The sequence below is a fragment of the Megalobrama amblycephala genome, linkage group LG2 (assembly GCF_018812025.1).
Source record: "Megalobrama amblycephala isolate DHTTF-2021 linkage group LG2, ASM1881202v1, whole genome shotgun sequence".
NCBI classification, from domain to species: Eukaryota; Metazoa; Chordata; class Actinopteri; order Cypriniformes; family Xenocyprididae; genus Megalobrama; species Megalobrama amblycephala.
Genome location: NC_063045.1, coordinates 11,653,673 through 11,676,649, shown reverse-complemented (window position 1 = coordinate 11,676,649; position 22,977 = coordinate 11,653,673). Strand labels below are relative to the sequence as shown.

Sequence of the window (22,977 nt, the reverse complement as noted above, 5' to 3'; positions counted from 1 at the left end):
CATGCCGGCACCTCAGTGTAGTGCAATAATGAAGCGCGCTATACTTTAGCCCTTCCACACCCCGCTCGAACACTTGGATATATAATAGCGCACATTTATCTAGGTTAACGTTAGAGTGAGCAGCCATGTAAAGTTGCTACTACTTACTGTTTCAAATGATAAGCCATATTTGAGGTCAATGGATGATAGGCGAATGTTTGGATTACTGTAGTTACCACAAAGGCCAGCTGTTAACGATCTGTCCCTCATGGACTGCGTGACTTTGCCATTTCCTGTGGAGTTTTTTTTCCCTGCAACTAACCGACTAATCAAATCTTGGTCGACTAAGCCTCTTCTAGTCGACTAAAGCGAGGGTCTACATTAGGGCTGCACGATTTATCGCGATAAAATCGCACGCGATATGGCAAAAGCTGCGATTATTTAATGCGTGGCTTGTCAGAGCTGTACGGCTCTGTGTTCAGTAGTAAATGCTTCTCCATCTGAAAGCCAGAGGGCGCTCTTGTGCAGAAACTCAAAATATGCCCTGCAGCAGAAGATAACATGCATCATAACACTGTAGCTGAATAAAAAGAAGATTGAAATGCTTTGATTAATTAAACATGACTAAAACACACAACTGCCTTATTCTGTGTAAGAAGCCACATCATCTCACAGAAGGACGCTCAACTGTCGTTATGAAGTGAGTTTGGAGTATAAACATGTTATTAAATGTTGTCTTGTGTTGGACAAGATGTCTGTTCTCGTGTCTGATAAGAAGTCTGACGCATGTTGCTTTTTCAAATGTACAGTATAAGCGACTCAAACTCACAGTGCTTTCAGATGGATTAGCATTTGGAGCCATACTTCATTGACAAGCCGCGCATAAAAAACAATCGCAGCCTTTGAGAAGAATCGCGTTTAAGCGATAATCGCGTACAAGTTCAATGTTATTTTTCGTATCATGCGATATATCGTGCAATATATCGTGCTGCCCTAGTCCACATGGCGTAAAAATCCTCATCGGAGGGTGTACGCGGAGGCTCTTTGTGGACATCCACAAGCCTCCCATTTTTTTGTGACCACCTAGAAAAGCAGCAACAGCGCATTCGCTGGAAAAACAACATGGACGTCGAATTTGGAGAGGCTGGGTGAAAAAGTCCATCACTACCTTTACAATCCATCGTTAAAACAATATAAAGTCAGCCAGAAGTCCAATAATGATGTGCAATAATCCATGTGTGTTTAGCAATCTACTGCGCATACATGTGGAACATGTCCGCCAAGCAGACCCCAGCATACTCTTTCAGTAGTATAAATACAAGTAGTCCGCAGCTTTCCGTGTACGCGTCCGAACTGAAGTATAATCGAGGCTTAACTTTTAGTCGACTATTAGGGGGCAGCCCTACCAAGGAGTATAATTTTAAAGGCTCTCTAAAATTGCTCAGATGTTTATTCAGAACAATTACAACACAATTCTATGCTGCGCTCTTTAACAAACGTCTTGGCAACGTATGTGATGCTGTTATGAATGTTTGTGCCGAAAAATAGAAAAAAAAACCCTATATATTTGTAGTTTTATAAAATGTACAAAATATATTTTATTTAGTAGTAAGGTAATTGCCAAATCGCAACAGGTCCCACAAATGATAACAACTTACATAGTTTAACTGAAAAAACTGATTATTCTTTTGCTTTTATGACTTATTTGTTATTAGATCTATAGTTTACATCAATGTCTGTATTTAAATTCACAACACATGCATGAATACAGACACATCTTTCTAGTAGCTAGATCGCACAGCGCCCCTAAACTGCGATACTTCACTAGGTTTGACGTAACCAAGCGCATACGAAAATACACAGATCCGGTCTTTACTCGCTATATTTATCTTCCTTAGCAGCCAAAGCGTTAAAACAGATCGAATGATCTGTAAGAAACGAAGTGATACAGCGAAACCGGGGATTGAAGCAGTAAACGTCAATAATTTAGAATTACATTCAATAACATTTCAAATGGCGATGCAACACACAATAGAGGAACCTTCAGCTGGCGAAAAAGGGGGATAAACATTCGTCTAATACTCACCGGTTGAACATTACCTAGCAATTATGCTGAATAAAGACGTCTCACAAACAACAGACGTTTTTCAGCCCCACTTTGGGTGTCTACTTGTGAAAAACTAATACGCAAAAATCCTGGCTAAATGTAGTTGAGCATATGCCATATACGGAGTCTTTATGGCGAACATGCTTGAAGTAAATGTCATACTGTTGTAATACCACGCTTCCTCCTCCAAATAAATAGATAATTTTTAAATAAGGAGTCTTACCTTTTACCGAGTCCCTTCTGAGAGCATTGAAACGAGAGCTGCCGAGCTCTCTGCCATGAAACAAAAATGGCTCTCAGAGCTTCAGAGGGTGAGAGTTTCGGAGTGGCTGACTGGAAGAAGGGGCGGAGCCAATCGCGAAAATAGCTAGCTAAGGTTAAAAAATTGTTTATATTAAGTGCAAAAGAAAAAAATTATGTTGTTGTAGACAATTGTGAAGGAATATTTATAAAATATATGAGGAAAAACTGACTACGGACCTCTGATTTATTTAACATTTCACAGTATTAACAATAATGCAGTCCTAGAGGTTTTTAGTTTAGCAGTGGGGGATGGGTGAGCAGGAGCCCATCCCCCAAAGTGGAAAATAGCTAGCTAAGGTTAAAAATTGTTTAAGTGCAAAAGAATAATTTCATGTTGTTGTAGACAATGGTGAAGAAATATGTAATACATAAGGAAAACTGGACTATGGACCACTGATTTATTTATTTATTTAGGATCACAAACAGTCCTAGAGGATTAGTTTAGCAGTGGGGGATGGGTGAGCAGGATCCTTCCCCAAAAATGGGCCTGAAGAACATGCAATAATGATGGGAATTTTAGAATTTACAGGTTCGTTCTTCAAAAAGTATTTTTTTTTCGTAACCCTCTACTCCGATTTCACAGAGATGTGGCGGTATGACACCATGTTAACATGGTGGCTTTCAAACTTCCCAGAGTACATCATAATGAACCCTTTTCGCAAACATTTTTTGAGACCTATGTGTAAAACATGACAAATGATCCTCTCTGATAATATCTGTAGACCTGCACAACAAATGCTAGCATTGTGTATCATTGCTTATCCTCAGAAATTTGGTTGCTAGGAGATGTTTTTTTTAATCGATAATGATCAGCAAGCAACACTAATGGCAGAATTGCAATATTGTTTACGTTTATGCATAAATTTGTGGTTGGAAGGTGGAAATAGTAAATACTATAAATATAAAATTACACAACTACCAATGTTTGTTTCATACTGGTCACATTTAGCATGTAGCATTTTTCTAATTGGATATGTTTTTATCACTTAAGCAATTATATTGCTCATCCAAATGGCTTTATTAGATGATTACACTGCAGCGACCTGGATGTGTGCGAATCCTAAAGCCATGTATAGCACTTTGCCCTAAATATTTCCAATTTTTCACTTCGGTGTGAAAGGACTTTTACTAAAGCATCCTGATGGCGGCCATTTTATGATTTGGTGGACTGGCCAATTACAATCAACACAGAAATTAGGACATGTTCTGCAGTGAAGATAATTAGATAATGTACACAAATGAACAAAGAACATAAATGCACAAAAACACATTTAAAAAATGGCTGTTACTCATTTGTTTAATTTTTCATTACCTTGATATGTCAGAAGAATTGGAGGAATAAACCTTGATGGTGTTGGCTCTGTTGCAAGCAAAAGTTGGCCAATAATGGCAGGAATTTTTTTGTGGTAGGATGGGAGAAACAAAGCTTTTCGAAACTTCGAATCAATTAAACCAGTTGCTTGGCAAAATGATTCACTGTTGTGATGCCTGCTGGTCAGAATGATGTAAATGCAACGGGAACTCAACATGCATAAAAACACTTTTCAAATAAATCATACAATACCTTTTATTATTAAGTGTCTGTATAATACGTTGTTATATTAAATTGTAAGGCTTGTTTTGTTTGTTTTATGGAAAGAGTAATCAGCCCAATAAAAAGAGACTATAACTACAACTCTCCCTTTTTATTATACAAATGTTAACTGATTCGAGATCAGATGAGACATTGGTTCATTGGTTCAAAGAAATTTAATGAGCGTTCACACCATGTCACAATTACTGTAGCAATTCTGAACTGTAAAAAGCCTTCACGTGATTGTAGAACTTGTAATTAATATGAGTAAACTCTTAATTTTCTGAGCTACGACTTGTACCATGTGGCCGCTGTACCACCTGACCACTGTAGATTTAAGCAAAGTCCCTTTCAGCCAAGTCAAAGAATATACATTAACAAGAAGCGACAGTCAATAGAATGTTCCATTGCAACACCGGCGCCCAACAGCAGCCCTGTGTTTCCGCCATTTTGGGGTGAAAGCGAGTAGCAGTCCACTAGTTTCTATGGCAATATCAGCTGCTTTGTTTAAAAAAAAAAGTGCATTAAAAGCTGAAATCAAACTTGAATGATGACAATACAGAATAAAATACTATCACTAGTAATCATCAAATCCTTTTAACAGTTTATTTTACACACTTTGTGTTTAAATCTTCCACTTTTTCCAGAAAACCTTTGCTCTCTAAAAACCCAGTCAGTTTGGGTTAAAATTCTTTAAAAGGCTAATAAACACTGAATTAATACCAACACATGAAATTAAATTAAGGACACACATCAGAAAAATTGGGAATGTTGGACAATAAATATATGAATATAACAGCTTGATTTAACAGTGTTGTCAAGGTCCGTTAAAACAAAAGTTTACAAAAGTGTGAATTATGCGATAACGGACACAGCAATGCATCATGTATTGTAAGATCATTATGTTTGTAGCGTGACCCATTAAAAATGTACAATATAACCTATTTCAATTCAGACCTAAAATCTAAAATATATTGTTCGCTGATGATTTGAAATGTATTAATTATTAATTTACTATAAATGTGTAAAGTTGCATAAAATGGAAATACTTAATAAAGTAGGCTAACTATGTTACCTCAGATAGAGGATTGGTTGGATTCCACAACTGGTAAAATAAAACTATAAGACAATGCAACATTTACTGTAGGAGCCATACAATTTACTGGTGACGTAATTTAAAAAAACTGTTCTATTGCGCTTCTGATTTGGCAGTGAAATTCGCAGATTTTGGGTGTGTAAGATGTGAAGGATTCTATGGTCCAGTTAGTATTTTCACCCCATAATGGCGGCCGCGCTACCGGAGCGCCATCTAGTGGCTGTTACCCAAAAAGTATCGAAGCGTCGCCTCTTTGAGTTCTAAGCTGTGTCTGAAACCGCTCCCTATCCACTATATAGTCCACTATATCGGGTGTCGGCCATTTTGTAGTGGTGTCCGAATTCTGAGTGAACGACTTCATTCCCTACATTCGTTCACTACTTTATACCCACAATTCTCTCTGATTTCGAGTGTAGATTCGATGTACACTTGCTGAAGCACTATTTCCCAAAATCCAATTTTTTTTAATTAATCACTACTTGAATAAAACCTACTAAAATGTAGGGGGACATTATTATATAGATTAATTTAAAAAAAATGAAATTATATTAATAAAAAATATTTTCATTATTAAAATATATTATGTAGGCATTAAATCAATTTAATGTGTTTTACTAACAGCAATGTGTTTTAATATTTTGCGGCACTGTTAACTCATTAATCTTTAAAAGATGATAATTTAGTGGATGATTTAAAAAAAATCGTTAATCATAGGTAGCGTATTCAAATCATAACGGTCGCCTGAGGGCGCTCAAAGACCACGTAATCTGTGAGCGTGAGAGTTTCTAACAACTTTATTAAAAAGGATAAATACATGAAATTATGTACACTTGTTAATGTGTTTATTTTTGTTTGCAGTATTTTATAGTATTAAATGATTATGAACACATTAAGCATGACAAAAATTACATAATCGATTAAACTACAAAGCTGGCACGTATGATTACAAAATAAAGTCATTATGATTGTTATTGTTATTAACATTATTTTATAATGTAAATAACATGTAGGATAAAATAGTTTTATCGCGTCGAGCCGTTTCTGAGATCTCCGACGCACAGTGTATACGTCAGCGTCCGAATTCACTCACTTCATTTCGTTCACTCCATACAGATATAGTGCACTCAAATGCCATACACTATATAGGGATTAGTGAATGAGTGAACGAGTGAGCGGTTTCGGACACAGCTCTAATCTCCTTGGCCAAGTCATTTCACTTGGCGGCCATCTTTGAAACGCCTCTCTCGGGCAGCCATTTCAGTCATGCAAGTGCAGCTCCTATTTCTTTCAAAGTTAAACATCAAATTCTCCAAAACTGCTTACAGTTAAATTTCATATAGGAAATAAACGGGTTACATTTTGTTTCTAAAAGCTCAAATCATAAAAGCTTCATTTTTCAGACAGGACCAGCCAATGCACATGCGCGGTCCTAAGAATGCGTCTTTAAAACTGACTGTTTCTATAGCAACCGGAGCTTCTAGGTGGCTGCAGTGACAAGACGACCAATCGGCGATTGGCACTTTTATACTTAGAAAGCGGTACGTGTTCAACCATATTGCGCGTTGCACTTTCTCCCGTTCACCGTCTTCGTATATCTAAATCTGATTTACGTGTTCTACTTGACGTGGCGTTGTGCAGACCGATCGGTGCAACATCAAAATACTGCTAGAGCCATTCGACAGCATATGAAGCTTTATTACAGAAATCACATGGCATGAACACACGTCAGCCCCTTGTGGCGAACAACTGAAATTTCAAAACGTTTCTAAACAGTTTTATGTAACGAATCTTAATGAAATCACGTGACTTTGGCAGTTTAAAACGCGCTGTTTCAAAAGCGTACACCGATCGGTAAATGAATTAAGGGGCGGTCACATACTGCACTTTTGATTCCACTGACTTTGCTTCCATTCAAACGCATGCCAATACTTCAGTCCTTTGACCTGTGAATTCGCAATGGCATCATGAAGATGTAGAAGAGCGGTTCGTCACTAAATGACCTCTTGGCTGAATTAAAAGAATAATATTTTTGCAGTAAAGTCGGGCAGGTTGTATATTTTTACATTTTAATGTATTACTATATGTTATATGTTGAATTGATGTTTATATAGACCTTATGTAGCCCCGCCCCTTTTCAGCGCTGCGCTCGTTGTCTTTTGACTTCCGGTTTGTATTTCCACAGTGATCTTACGTATTTATGAATGAACTGCTCATTTAAAATCTTCCCGGTCTACTGACATTTGTTAAGACATCTGCTTTAAACATAACAATGCTCATGATAACTTTCATTAACTCTACAACAGGTAAATTCACTTCACCAGCTAATTATTCTTCAACAGCGATGCCATAGAAATATACAGGGCTACCACAAAAACGGAAGGTCTATATAAAAAAAAAAAGCTGTAGACAGTGACGTCATTTCACGACCGTTGCAGCATCCGATGACGTTTCACACGTTCAGTCTAGTGTGACCGCGGCTTTATTCAAATGTGGTTTGTTGAGGGAAGCAGGCGATAAAATGGACAAAAAATCATGCAAACTTGCACTGAAGGAAGAACTCGGGCCATATCAAAAGACCAGAATATCTTAGGCGTGGCTATGGGCTAATTTGACTGGGGCTAGTGAGCAACCACCTAGCAGCCACCCAGAGCACCTAGCAACCCCATAATAATATAATAAAATGCATTGCAACACCATGGCAACAACCCTAGCATAGTGCCAATGATTGTTACACAAGCAAACACCACTTACCTTTTCTTCAGAATTCAAATTACCACAGCACATAGACACAAGATATTAGACAACACCAAAATAGAACTAGCAACATGCCCCCACACCTGCACATGTTCTCACACACAGACACACACACACACAGACACACACACACACACACACATTGGGTTTTGTTTTGTGGGGACGTTTCATTGACATAATGATTTTTATACTGTACAAATTGTATATTCTATCCCCTAACCCTACCCTTAAACCTACCCACACAGAAAGCTTTCTGCATTTTTACATTTTATTTTTTAAAACATCACTTAGTATGATTTATAAGCTGTTTTCCTCATGGGGGCCTTCTTTGTGGGGACATTTTGTCCCAAAACGTAGGGTTTACCTGAACCAGACACACAGATTTGTTTTTCTATTTTAGTGAGGACATAACTGCATAGACTCCCATTGATTTTATATCAGGTTATTGTTGTGTATTGTTATTGTTGTATATATTGTGGATTGTTAATTGTATGTCAAGGCCAAAGACCAATTTTCAGCCAAGGTTGGACAATAAAGTACAACTTAAACTAATTATATTTTCTATGGCCTAACCCATCCCCTACCCTTAAATCTACCCATCACAGAAACGTGCAAAATACTAGTTTTAAATAAAAACACAATTTGGTCGATTTCTAAGCCTTTTTAACTAGTGAGTACCAGTAAAATTTCCTCACTAGTCGTTTGTCATAATATTTCACTATATAAGTGCGGACATTTGGCCATCACAAGTATAGCCAAACCTGTACAAGCGCGCACGTGCACACACATATTACTGGTAGAAATCACTTTTAGATGTGTGGCAGCACCACATCCTGAGTAAATTATAATTAAAACCACAACGACAAATGCTAGCTAACAAAAGGTGGTAGGCCACACCAGCTATTCCAGTAATGCTGAATCATGATGCAAAAAAACAAAAGTATGAGATCTTATGAGCCAGTTACCAGCTTGTTTAGTGGTTATAGTCAACATACTTCAATGACTACTGAAATTGTTGATATGTTTCAACGCTAAAGCTGCAGTGTGCTCAAACAGATGTTTTTAAACGTTTTCCTATCTATCATTGGATGGGCAAACATGTAGCCCCGCCTTGAACATGCAGCATTGGTTGAGTCGGTGTTGCTATGTAACACCACTCAAACAGGCTGCAATTACATTTGGCGCCACTAGTGGCACAGAAATACACTGATTTAAATGCCAAATTTACAAAGAAACAGGATTATGACTAATATGTAAAAATGTATAATAAATAAATAATAACATATTTACTTAAAAATGAATGATACATATATTAGATCTGTTGTTTTCAACACCTTGTAAAAGACTTTTATGTCAATCTCTGCACAAAAGAAGGTAAAAGCCACTTAGCTAGTAATCAGTATTTTCAATATTTCAAAATCAGATATAATCCGGTTATTTATTAAAGTTATTGCATTTGAAAGAATGGCACCAAAAGCCAATTACATATATTACATTAAAATAATAAATTAAATTTCATTAATAAAACAAAATGTTCTTTCAATAAAATGTTTGCAAAGATGTCTACTACCAAACAGAAACACACAATGTATGATCAAACTACTGTTTTTAATGTGCAGTTCAAATTCATTACAAACATGAAGAAACTCTTTCAATTTCATCTTGGTCTTCAAACCATTTAAAAGATGATCTCATCTTCAGCGATGCTAGCCTGAGTCTTACATGCATTTTGAGACTAAACTGAATTTTAAATGGGACGTTTACTCCAAGATTTGGCCTGGTCCAGAAGCTGGCCATAAGAGGTATTATTTTGCTTAGAGCTTTGGGGGGGAAATACTATGTAACATGCAAGTTACAAATATTTTTTCTGTATCTCAAGGGAGAAAATATGATTGAATACGTAATAGTGTAGACACCACAGAATCATGCAAACCGTTTACAGTTTATAGGCTCAATCACAGGACAAAATATCTGCCGGAAATATTATAAATTTAATTGAATACTGTATATTTAACACTGATGCAATATATATTAATTTTTTTAATTTAAGGGTTGGATAAATAGATTTGAAAACTTGACAATTTAGGAAGGAATTTAGGTTACTTTTTCCTAAATTGAGGTATACTGTATTTGTAGAAATGAAAAAAACAAGTTGTTCAGGTTCCTTTGTTCCATAAACTTCTGAAGTGGGTGGAAAGACACATAAAACACAATAGGACTAGTTCGCATGAACACATACTACAGAAAACATTTCCATTGTGTTCATTGTTGGTTATCTCAGCTAGGAACTGCAGTGGAGATATGGAGTAGAGGTCTGCAATCCGCGGGATCCGACGCAACAGAGTGGGACGTGGGACAAGTTTTGAATTGCTGAGTATGGATACGAGAGGGAAGATACTGATATGTGCGCTGGAAGTGGGAGAAAGAAATGACTCATGGGCTCCTGCAAAATATAATTATCGAATAATAACAGCATGCAGAAGTCTGTAACTGAAGATCTGAAGTGTTGTGTGTGTAGAAATTGGAAAAAATAGCTAAGAGAGACAGGAATGAGACAGAATCTAACTGGACTGGGACTGAAAAATTTAGCGTAGACCTCTTCCTACAGGCTTTTGTGGGTGGGAACAGGATCAAATCTAACATATTTTTGGCAGAAGTGGGCAATAGCGGTAAATAATCTTGTGGGAGCGGGATTGAAAAATCCATCCCGCACAGACCTCTAATGTGGTGTGTTCAAGTAATTTCGAAATTACCCTAATTTTGAGTCGCAACTAGTATTAAAAAAAAGTTCACGTCTTGATTAAACTCGTAATTGCTCAATTTACAATCTCAAAAGTTATTGTAATTATGGTAATGTTTGACCAGACATGAATGCACCATCAATCAGTCCTCAACCTTCTGCGCAACTCTACAGAATGTCCAATGATGTTCTACCGTGTTCTCATTAGCGCGTTCACTCATGTGATGAACTCGCGTGTTGCGAATTGTGAAGCCTTGCTTGGAGATGTACTCCACCAGATGCACGCGAAGGGACACCTCTTGGTGGTAGTCACATGGTCCAAAGGTAAAGGACACTTGAAAGTCTCTGGTGTCCATCATATGTTTATTCCATCTGGTGAAGTTGTTGGAGATGCCTTCAAGCAGTGCGTGAACTTTGGTGGTGATGGTGAGTTGGGTGATGATGACTGCCACTGGGTTTGAGTACTTGGACAGCTTACGAGTGCTTGACAGTTCTACCACTTGCTCAAAGGTGTCCATTGGGTAGAGAGGTTTATTGTCTCCTAAACACTGGATCAAGGGCTCTATCTGGTAGAAGTCTGCTTCCTTCCGGAGGAGCTCTGTTTCTTTGAAGTCACATGGTAGTGTCAGTTTTGAGGTTCCGTAAAAAGTTCAAGATGTAACGGAATAGAGGACCGTCTCGATCTATGAAATAGTTGCCCTGGGCATCTCGTGTGGTGGGAAAATCACCGCGGAACATGGCGCCCAACATAGAGTCTGGATAACGTTGGAGGGTGGACAGCGACGTGGTGTACAAATGGCCGCCAACATTTAGGGTAACCGTATCCATCATCTACAACAAAGAAGAACATAAATAGTAGATGTTCAAAGCATTAAGGATGCATTTTGTACTTTCTGAGAATGTCAAGATGGTACTTGATGGTAACACAAGTTTAGTCCAACATGAATCGCCATGCATATCCATTGAGTTGGTGCCGCACTTGTTGGTGGACCATCAAACTTATGTCAATCTCCAGCAAAACTATACCCAGCTTGGTTTTTCATAGTAAAGCTGGTTGACCAAGGAAGACTTGTTGAAGTCCAGCCTTAAAGGCAACATTTGCTAGTTTCAGCTGCATTGACAAAACCCTTAGGAACAACAATTACTACAAGAAACTATTGTATGGTAAACTGAGCTTCAGAAAATATGGATTGTGGTTCAAAACACCACATGAGATGTGTTTGAATTCAACCCAGTTCCTCATAACACCTTGATTTCAGACAAAATTGACCACTGGGATAAGACAAAATGGCTGACCCTCAAACAGGAAAACAACTATTCCTTTTTAAGCCAATGGAGATCCTGTTCTTAAGGTGGTAAGTAACTGTTTAGTATTGCCCTTGCAACTGTCTAGCAACTACCCAGAACACCCTAGAAACCATCGACCAACACCTTAGCAACCAGCCTGACCAGCATTTAGGGTAACTGTATTTATTATCTACAACAAAAAAGAACATAAATTGTAGATGTTCAAAGTATTAAAAGATGTATGTTGTACCTGCTGAGAATGGTTTTTGTACTGATATGAAAAGACCAACTTAGACCAACACAAACTGCCATGCGGATCTATTGTTTTGGTGCTGTTCTAGTTGGCGGACCATCAAATCCACGCTGGTACCCAGCAAAACTCCACCCAGCTTGGTTTTTCCTAGTAAAGCTGGTTGACCAAGAAGGCTTGCTTGGGTCCAGCCATGAAAACAACATTTGCTGCTTTCAGCTGCATTGACAAAACCCTTAGGATCACTTGTTTCTATGGAAACTATAGTATGGTAAACAGAGCTTCACACCAGTCATATGGTAAACACCACATGAGATGTGTTTGAATTCAACCCTGTTCCCCATAACACCTTGATCTCAGACAAAATGGACCACTGGGATAAGACAAAATGGCTGACCCACAAAGGTTGTTTTCTTTTTGAGCCACTGGCTTCTGTTCTGAAGGTGGTAAGCAACCGTTTAGTAACGCCAGATATTGTATATTATAGGGAGATGAGAGTGTCTGTATCCCTTACCTGTATCTCTCTTGGAGAAAGCGTAACGGTTAACTTAATCACATGCGGCACCTCTCAGCCTATCATGTAATGGCAGTGACATCAGTCGCAACATAGGGAATGCCTTCTCTTAAAAAAAATACATTTTTATCAAGCTAAAATCTACAAATAGTTCCCAATGAAAGCATTGTTTAGTGTAAAACATGCTGCAGATTAGCAAACAGGCTGTCGATTCATTAAATGATTAGCTATTTCCCCACAAAAGCTGTTTAATCAGCATAGTGAAGCCTTTCATCCATTGACTTGCATTCAAAAAACAGCCTCTGGTCGACTTCCCTACATACCGCCAGAGGAGGAGCGTTAGCATTAGCCGTTACACTTTTTTTGCTAAAAGTTGCAGGCTTGCCTTCCAGTGGCTTTGGTAACGCCCTGCCAACTGCCTAGCAACTACCCAGAACAACATAGCTAGTGATGGGAGAAACAAAGCTTTTTGAAACTTGGAATAAATTGAATCAAAATGATTCGCTGTTTCAAAGTGCTCAAAACGCCACACGCTGGTGACCCCTGCTGGTAAGAACAGTGTAAATGCAACAAAAACAGCCTAAAAATGCATAAAAACACCTTTTATAAATCAACTGCATATGCATTATTGATGATGTAATCTATTAAATGCAATTAATAAATCCTCTAATACCAATGAATATTAAGTGTATTTATAATATGTGATATTTTACTAAATTGTAGGGCTTTTTTTGTTCGTTTTATGAAGAGTTTGGTTAATCAGACCAATAAGAGACTTTTAAATACTCTTCCTTTTTTTAAAACTGAAATCGTGTGATTTTGGCAGTTTGATACGCACTTCTGGTTTGAAACAAATTATTTGCAAAGGTTTCGAATATTCATGAAGCGTGTTTTACAAAAGCGGCCATCACTAATATCAGCTTAGCAACCAGCTGGAACATCATAGCAATGCAAGAACTACCTACACCCTAGCAAGCACCCAAAACACTCATGCAACTGCATGAGAAAATATTTTTTCATAAAAATAATTTATTGTTTTGCATATTGTTTACATATGTTCAGTAAACAACGTTGGCATCGCCACCAACACCCTAGCAACACCATAGAAACAATGCAAAACACTCTACTTCACAGAAAGGCATTCTAACCATATTAGTGTTAGAACAGGGAACATGAAAATGTGTTGCTATTAAGAAATGTTAACTTAAAATACTGCCATAGGAGTTGGCTTTTACAAGAGCAGGAAGCAATCATTTAGTAATACCCTAGCAACACCCTAGTAACCACCCAAAACACTCTTGCAAACAGAAAGAAAATAATTTCGTTTTTCGTACAAAAATATTTTTTTGTTTTGAACATTTTGTTTACATTTATACAGTAAACAATGCTGACGCTGTTTTTGTTTGAGAACCGCTGCATTATTCTAATTGTTTATATTTACCATGTGTGCCCAGTCTCCATTCTCCATGTGGCCAATTGTTTGTCTTCTATGGTGGTGATGAATGACGCTCTCTCAGCCTTTATGGGCTTTAAACACTTCACCTGCAGTAAACTAAAGAAATGTAAACAATATTTCATAGTTTACACAGCATATTCAACTGTAATATAGATCACCATGGAAACGTTAATAGTGAAATGAATGACGCATATGAAGGACACCTATAAGGGCTTCCCTGCATCCCACCACATTTTGTTGCGACGTCACAGAAAGAAACGAGATAAGATAAACACCAGCTACGAAAAACAGCGACCTATCAATATTAACGAAATTTACGGATAATGATCAATGCTGCAGCACGCGTATCATTTATAGCGGCTGCAATGATACTGTATTAAATGATACAAAACAAGTATAATCTACGATCGATCGCATTATGTGAATAAAAATGCTCACTTATCACCTTACCCCGTTACAAATACGTACAATTTTAGGATTTAAGTCTCTTCTTCTCGTCCAATGTACTTCAGTTGTTTCCTCTCGTCCAAAGCATCAGGAATATGGAGGACAGGAGGTTTAAATAAGGATACTTTGCTTTCCTGTGAGGTTTTTCGTGATTATTCCACAATACAGGAACATTCTGAAACCCTTATGTTCTGAAGCGACTCGTTCTGCTTGAGTAAAGGCTGTAAAATGATTGTGATGTTTATGTTGTGGAGTCACAGAACAGGACAGGGACATCAATGTGGGATGAGCGGAAATGACACACCCACGACAGAAGCCCCGCCCATCACACACATCCTCGCCCTTTCTTTCTCTGTAACATGTTCAGTCCATCATCCAAAACACTTCAATCAATCAGCAGTTCCAGTTTAAAGGGTTAGTTCACCCTAAAATGAAAATATTGTCATTTATTACTCGCCCTCATGCCGTTCCACACCCGTAAAACCTTTGTTAATCTTCGGAACACAAATTAAGATATTTTTGTTGAAATCCGATGGCTCCGTGAGGCCTCCATAGCCAGCAATGACATTTCCTCTCTCAAGATCCATTAATGTACTAAAAACATATTTAAATCAGTTCATGTGAGTACAGTGGTTCAATATTAATATTATAAAGCGATAAGAATATTTTTGGTGCGCCAAAAAAACGAAATAACGATTTATTTAGTGATGGCCGATTTCAAAACACTGTTTCATTAAGCTTCGGAGCGTTATGATTCTTCTGTGTCAAATCATGATTCAGATCGCGTGTCTAACCGCCAAACTGCTGAAATCACGTGACTTTGGTGCTCCGAACCGCTGATTCGACACGCTGATTCATTGTGCTCCGAAGCTTCCTGAAGCAGTGTTTTGAAATCGGCCATCACTAAATAAGTCGTTATTTTGTTTTTTTGGCGCACCAAAAATATTCTCGTCGCTTTATAATATTAATATTGAACCACTGTACTCACATGAACTGATTTAAATATGTTTTTAGCACCTTTATGGATCTTGAGAGAGGAAATGTCATTGCTGGCTATGGAGGCCTCACGGAGCCATCGGATTTCAACTAATATATCTTAATTTGTGTTCCGAAGATTAACGAAGGTCTTACAGGTGTGGAACGGCATGAGGGTGAGTAATTAATTACATAATTTTCATTTTTGGGTGAACTAACCCTTTAAGGTCAATATGGTCCCGGAAAGTGTAATGTACTTAATATTTATGTTTCTTTTTTTGCAGTTCATTTTTATTTTAAATGCAGAGGCCTACATCTTCATAATGTTAATTATTCCACAGAAATAAACCCAAAACTTCATCTAAAATTTGAACAATTTATTTGTTTATGAGGACTTCACAATCATTCTTACAACCCACTGTGATAAAAGTTTATTTTAGCTTACAGTAGAATTTACAGCATAATACACATGGTTGGTTGTTGATAGCCATAACAAACCTCACTGTCATGACAAAACCTCATTTTAGAGTCAAAATGAGAAAATCATTTTAATATAGTGCCAATGAGGGAAAAGCCATGTAACAGAAAGATGAAAAAGAACATTCTTTTCCCCAAACATTGATGCAGAAATGGGAGAGAACATGTAGTATTTAATATTTAATGAGACTTGAAATGGGGATATTATGTTAAACGTTCAAAGTCTTTTTAACGGAGAAGATGATGTCCTTGATTTGTGGTACACTGTTGTCTTCCAAAATCTTGGCGTACGGCATTGGAATATCTACACCCGTGACTCGGACCGCGGGGGCGTCGAGGTAATTGAAGGCAGGACCTTGAATTAAAAAAAGAAATAACAATAAATCTACATACTGAGCAGGACACAACAACGGGTATGTTTGGAATGACATACTCCTGACTATTTCTGAAAGAACATAATATGTAGTATTTAATTAATCATGCAACATAGTGAGGTCATGTGACAACAATATACTATACACACTACTGTTTAAAAATGTTTGTTGCATTCTAAATTATAAAATAAAACAGTATACACTACATTCTGTGCAAAATACAGTGTGCTAGTGCTCCAGTTTGAACAAAGCAAATGACTTCATGAGAGCATTAATGTAATATTTACCCTCCATGATCCGGGCAAGAATCTCCGCCCCGACTCCAAACTGAGGCCAGCCGCCCTCGACAGTGATGAGATGATTGGTTTTTATTATGCTCGTTTCAATGGCTTCTGTGTCGAGAGGCCGGATGCTGCGCAGGTTGATCACCTACAGGAGAAAACACAGTGAGTTCAAACTCTTAGTTACTATTCAATAAGCATATAGAAATTAATGTTAAATGTGAGATGATTTTAATTCCCTTCTTGAGCAAATGTAAATGTCTTACAAAAATGATTAAAAAAAATAAATAATAAAAAATCACAAAAAATATTAATTTCTTTCATTGCATTTTACATGACTGCCCAAAAAACAAACATTGTTGATTCGCTGACTATGAATCAAATGCGTTTTAAATAACTTTTCCTTAAAAACTGTATATTGAATCAATCAAATGTCTGAAAATGGTGTTTAAAACAATTACAGGCTGAAAAGATGATGTCATACCTCACATTCGATACCCTCCTTGGCCAAGACAGCAGCAGCGTCGAGACACAGACTGACCATTCGGGAATGAGACACCAGAGTGATGTGATTTCCTGCAGCGGACCATCAATATTAATATGCAGAGAGCAACTCAGATCAAAGCAATGATGCAAAATTTGATTAACTGCTGTTCAAGTAAGAGTGATTAACAGTGACAGTTATAGACTTTTCACAGGATAGAGAAAGATGAATACTATTAGAAATATTAGAGTAAGAAAATCAAAATATAAATTATATATTAATATTAGGGCTGTCAATGTTAACGCGTTAACGTATGCGATTAATATATAAATTAACGCAAAAAAAATTATGGAAGCATGTAAAATTGCATCATAATGTAATTTACATTACGCAGTTAGATGATCTTAAAGTCCATGCTGATATCAAGAGAGAATTATTCATTCCAGTGTCTGTTTTGCTTTAAAACACAAACTCTCCATCATATTCTGTCATTGAAGAGCACGAGCCCTCCCGCATCACTCTGTTCCAGTCTTACCGGAACGTCGAAACATCCCACCGCTGTATGGCCAGATGATATGAAAACTATGTTTCTCGGCTGGATAAAGCAAACCAGCGTCTCGCTATGAAAGTTGATGGTTGAGGATTGCAATCCAAGTAAGAACGATTGCGGTGATGTACAGAAGCACGCGTGAGTCCGTTATATCGATGTGAAAACAAATCATGTATAAGCGTATAATCATTTCAGTACATTGTATTCAGTACGTGTATAATCATTTCAGTACATTCATGTTGTTTTCACACACATACAGGATAATGTTTGGATTTGTCTTGTGTATGTTGCTGTGTACTTTAGAATATATGCAGGTAAGGCAGTTGGTTTAGGTTTTTTTTGGCATCTCCATGTGGTCCTGTTTAGTATGGCAACTTGACTTGTCTAAAATGTAAACAAGCTCTTTGTTGTTGCACATACTATACATTGTGAATTCTGAAATGTTTTTTTTTTCTTGCTGTGATTTTTTTATGGGTGCTTTGGTGTACATAAATGTATGAATTATATGAAATCATATCATTTGGATATTTGGTGTCCTTTTTTGGAAAGACATCTAAATTTACCTTGAAAAAAGCTTAAAAATACAGTTTTGTGAAAATCACACTTCAATCTGATGGTTTAGTTACTGGATACAGGCAATGATGGCAAAATGGACGTGTTAAACGATAAATAGTGTATGCTTAATAAAAAAGTGTGCGATAAAATTTTTTTTAATCTATTGACAGCCCTAATTAATATTCAACCATTTTAAATATTTCTCTTTTGGTCAACTTTTGTTGTGACAGGGCCATTTATATATAATAATAATAGTAGTAGTAGTACTTTTCTATTAATAATATTCATACAATTTTATTTTAAAATATTCAATTTTTCAATAAATATTAAAATATTTACTGAAAATTTAATTATCAAATATTTCTCTTTTGGTGGACTTTAGTTGTTACAGGGTAATTTGTATATATAATAATAATAATAATAATAATAATAATAATAATCCATATTTTATTTTATAATATTAAAATATTTAGTAAATATGAAAAAAAAGTAACGTTTATTAAATATTTCTCTTTTGGGCCACTTTAGTTGTGACAGGGTCATTTTAAATATGACAACAATAATAATCGCAATAATTTGCTTTTTTACAAAAATTCCATAAATGTAGAAAAATGCTGAGATGGAATTACTTATTACTCATCTTGTGTGTGTGTGTGTGTTTTCTTTCATATCAAACCCACCTGGTCTTTCAATCTTTGCTTTCCCAAAAGGGATGAGGAAATCTTTCGACTGAGACTCTTCGGACATCTCAAACGGCACGCCGTACATCAGCTCATTCTCCAAAAACACCACTGAAAGAGACATGATGTGACAGTCAGAGCGACATCTACATCCTGAACGTCAGCCTCATCGGGTGAGGAACTCACCAGGGTTGTCGTCTCGGATGGCTGATTTCAGAAGGCCCCTGGCGTCCTCTGCACTCCAGGGACTGACCACCTTCAGTCCGGGACAGTGTCCGTACCAGGCGGCAAAGCATTGGGAATGCTGAGCCGCCACACCGGCCGAAGCGCCGTTGGGTCCGCGAAACACGATCGGGACGGCCTGAAAGCCAGCAGACATGTAGTAGGTCTTGGCAGCCGAGTTGATGACCTGGTCAATGGCTTGCATAGAGAAGTTGAAGGTCATGAACTCGCAAATTGGCCTCAAACCCGCCTGAAAAAAGATGTGATGGGTTAGTTTGGGAACGTGGCTTTTAGATTCTTCTATAATAATCGTTTCAGGAAAAACTCACCATGGCAGCACCCACAGCGATGCCAGCAAAGCCCATCTGCATGGATAAAGAAGGGAGTTTCATTAAACACAATAATTAAGAACATACGGAAACGATTTTCGCACAAATATGTCATCATTCTCACCTCTGTAATGGGTGTGTCAATGATGCGTTTGTCTCCGTACTTCTTCCAAAGGCCTCTGCTAACCTGCAACCCAATACAAGCCAATTTAAGGCCCTGTTTACACCTGGTACTAGGATGTGTTTTGTTCGATAGGATCACAAGTAGACGAGGGAGAAACATCCTAGTTTACACCTGGTGTTTAATCTGTCTCTTTTGTCCACTTTAAACCACTTCTGTCCTGATTTCTTCGAGAGGAAGGTCTATGGGCGGGTAAAAGTATGAGCTTTTCCAAACCGTTCGATCTAAAGGATGATCTATATTTACTTCGAACGCTCCCGGAGACAACAGAAAAACATATTGAGAGCAGCAGCTTTCATTTCATTCCACAAAACCACACCAAACACTTTCTGTGAGTGCTTGTTAGAAAAATGGGGTCTTCAATGGACCTATAATACACAAGATGTAATATAAGTCTAAACTAAAAGAGGCAGGTGTGAAAGCACCCTTAATACCAGGCCTAAACAGGGCCTAAGAGATGCTTTGGTGCTATCGATGACCAAAATAGTGCAAAAACTTTTTCATCTGACCTTATACGCGCCGTCATACTGTGCAACTTCCTCTCCAAGGAGGAAAACCCGTTCATCCCTCTCGAGCTCCTCATCCATGGCCTGGTTAAGAGCATCTCGGACCGTTACCTGCAAAAATCGAGAGCGTATTAACACATGTTCTGTTTTCCAACAAAAAATGCAATAATTACACATACATCACATGGTAAAATATGGCACAGAATGATTATCGTATTCATTTACTATGAGATTTACATGGTACTCCAATATACTGACATGGTAATAGCATAGAACATGTACCAAAAAAAAAAAAAAAAAAACATGGCACATTTAAAAGAAAACATTATAAAATTCCCACAAAATATAATAAGCCAGTGTGTATGTCAAAAACATAGTAAATAAACATAAACACCATGGTTTTCCTATGATACAATTCCAAAAAATAAAATATTACCATTAAACATAGCTTTACCATGGTACATACGGAAAAGCAATGGTGTCCAAGGGCAAGAGAAGAATCTTTTTATAGAACCCAAAATCAATGATTTCTAAATCAGTTGCTTCACTATTAAGATAAAACAATGACGCAATGTTTCAGGAATGGTGAAAAATGTGACCTGACCAGCTTTACTGGTTTTCATTTTCCATGATATGCCATAAAATATGGTCAATAAGGTCAAAATAAATATCAAATAATAATACACATCTATTTAATTATACTGACAACATGATCTGAAATATCAGTTATTAATTATAATCATTTATGTTGTAAAATAATTGCCAATTTATAAATATGTTAATTAACAATATTTACAGTATAACCACAAGATCTGTATGTATATTAAATATTAAATTATGAGAAGTATGCCAAATATTTCCATGATAGTTTTAAAATAATTTACAAAATAATCAAGTGTATTAATTACAAAAGGCGTACAGAATGTTTTCAATCAATATAATGCAACATTTATACATATATTAGATGGTAATAGCATATAATTTTGATACATGACACTGAATAAATATTGTATCATTTACAATGATATTTACATGACACTCAAAATTACTGCAAAGAAATGCATGGTAATACCATGTAGCAAAACCAGCAGGGTACCATGGTAAACAAATATAGAAAAACTCTGGCATTACCATGGAATATTACTAAACAATGTCCATTAAAACATGGTACATGTTCAAAACACCACGGTATTTCCATAGTACATGCCCAAAACATGCTATTACCATGGTGTATTTGACATGCATATTGCTGACTCAATGGTGACCCTTATTTGGTTGAGGAAACATACTAATAATCAGCAGATTTGAAAGGTTTTGTGTTAGCTGTCACACAGCATCTGTTGAAGGTGAGAGAAGCAGCATCACTGACCTGCACCGCAGCCGGCGGCGTCCTGTGAAACTCCCTCCGCAGAGCCGCGGAAACGGCATTCTGAGAGACAAACACACAGCCAACATCAGCCTTAAACCTCTCTTCTCATAAACACAAACCTAATATGTTGCTAAGATTCCATATTTCCACACAAATACCTTCCCCGAGCGCAGAAAACACCTCAGAGACGCCATGTTTCACTGTCCTCTGTCTGGAGGAGGGATTGTCATGCCAGCCGCTTCGGCCAATCAGAGAGCGCGTTGTAAAATCAGAACAGGAAATACGGTGACAGGGGCCAATCAGTGCAGCTGACTCATGACAACAACGGAAGTTGCCGTCTGGCTGTCATTGGGCGTCCAAGGGCAAGAGAAAAATCTTTTTATAGAAAACAAAAATCAATGATTTCTTAATCAGTTGCTTCACTATTTAAAAAATGATTAAAAAAATAACCCAAAAGTCATGTATGTTGAAAGAGGAACTAAACTAAAGCTAAAAAAGAAATAAACAAGTTTTAATAGTTGCCAGATGTCCACAATTTGCCATAATATAGGGTCAAAATAAATATGGGATAATACACATGTATTAAATTACATTAAAAACAATATTTTAAATATAATGTAAAATTTTTAAAATATATATATATTTTTAATATAATCATTACAAACTAGTGCCTATTATTTCTGGCATTCAGTGAAAAGCTATATTTACAATATAATTATAAATCACATGAGATCTGTACATGTATATTAAATATATTATGAGGAAAATGTAGCTGAAATATAAAATAAAACTATTATTTATAACTATTATTAATAATATTAACTATAATTTCTATGAACTACATTTACAGTATAATTAAACACCACACGAAATTTGTACATACACTACCGTTAAAATGTTTGGGATCGGTAACATTTTTTATGTTTTATAAAGAAGTTTCATCTGCTCACCAAAGCTGCATTTATTTAATTAAAAATACAGTAAAATCAGTAATATTGTGAAATATTTAAAATAACTGTTTTCTATTTGAAAATATTTGAAAATGTAATTTATTGGCAAAGCTGAATTTTCAGCATCGTTACTCCAGTCTTCAGTGTCACATGATCCTTCAGAAATCATTCTAATATGTCAATTTGCTGCTCAAGAAACATTTATTGTGCACAGATGTACAAAATATTTGTGTACAGTATTTTTTTTTTTTCAGGATTCTTTGATGAATAGAAAGTTCAAACGAACAGTGTTTATTTGAAATATAATCTGTTGTTACATTTTAAATGTCTTTACTGTCACTTTTGATTGATTTAATGCATCCTTGCTGAAAAAATAATAATTTCTTTAAATTCTTCTAAAAAAAAAAAAAATAAAAATTCTTACTGACCCCAAACTTTTGAACGGTAGTGTATAATGCTACAGAAGCTTTGTATTTCAGATAAATGCTGTTCTTTTGAACTTTCTTTCATCAAGGAATCCTGAAAAAAAACGTATACA

General features: G+C 36.7%; 3 protein-coding genes across 4 annotated transcripts in view; all 3 read right to left on the bottom strand.

Annotated features, from left to right (window-relative positions):
* The window catches only part of ccdc71 (coiled-coil domain containing 71), a 30,609-nt gene extending 28,077 nt beyond the window's left edge, over nt 1–2,532 (bottom strand). For both annotated transcript variants that reach the window (XR_007183861.1, XM_048182663.1), the window contains exon 1: nt 2,310–2,532. The gene's annotated coding sequence lies outside the window, so the exon portion shown is untranslated. The remainder of the gene's footprint in view (nt 1–2,309) is intronic.
* Nucleotides 2,533–9,236: 6,704 nt separating this feature from the next.
* Nucleotides 9,237–14,905, bottom strand: kctd6a (potassium channel tetramerization domain containing 6a). The gene is given in 4 exon segments (XM_048182662.1): nt 9,237–11,190; nt 11,192–11,383; nt 14,045–14,155; nt 14,528–14,905. Coding segments are annotated over 3 exon segments (714 nt in total). The 5' UTR covers nt 14,072–14,155; nt 14,528–14,905; the 3' UTR covers nt 9,237–10,695.
* Nucleotides 14,906–15,843: 938 nt separating this feature from the next.
* On the bottom strand, nt 15,844–21,806 carry pdhb (pyruvate dehydrogenase E1 subunit beta). Its single transcript, XM_048182661.1, has 10 exons — nt 21,648–21,806; nt 21,490–21,549; nt 20,124–20,231; nt 19,558–19,620; nt 19,434–19,469; nt 19,069–19,354; nt 18,883–18,993; nt 17,098–17,189; nt 16,620–16,761; nt 15,844–16,313 (listed from the first exon to the last, which is right to left on the bottom strand). The coding sequence occupies exons 1-10, from the start codon at nt 21,681–21,683 to the stop codon at nt 16,168–16,170; spliced, it is 1,080 nt and encodes a 359-aa protein (XP_048038618.1). The 5' UTR covers nt 21,684–21,806; the 3' UTR covers nt 15,844–16,167.
* Between the last annotated feature and the right edge of the window lie 1,171 nt (nt 21,807–22,977).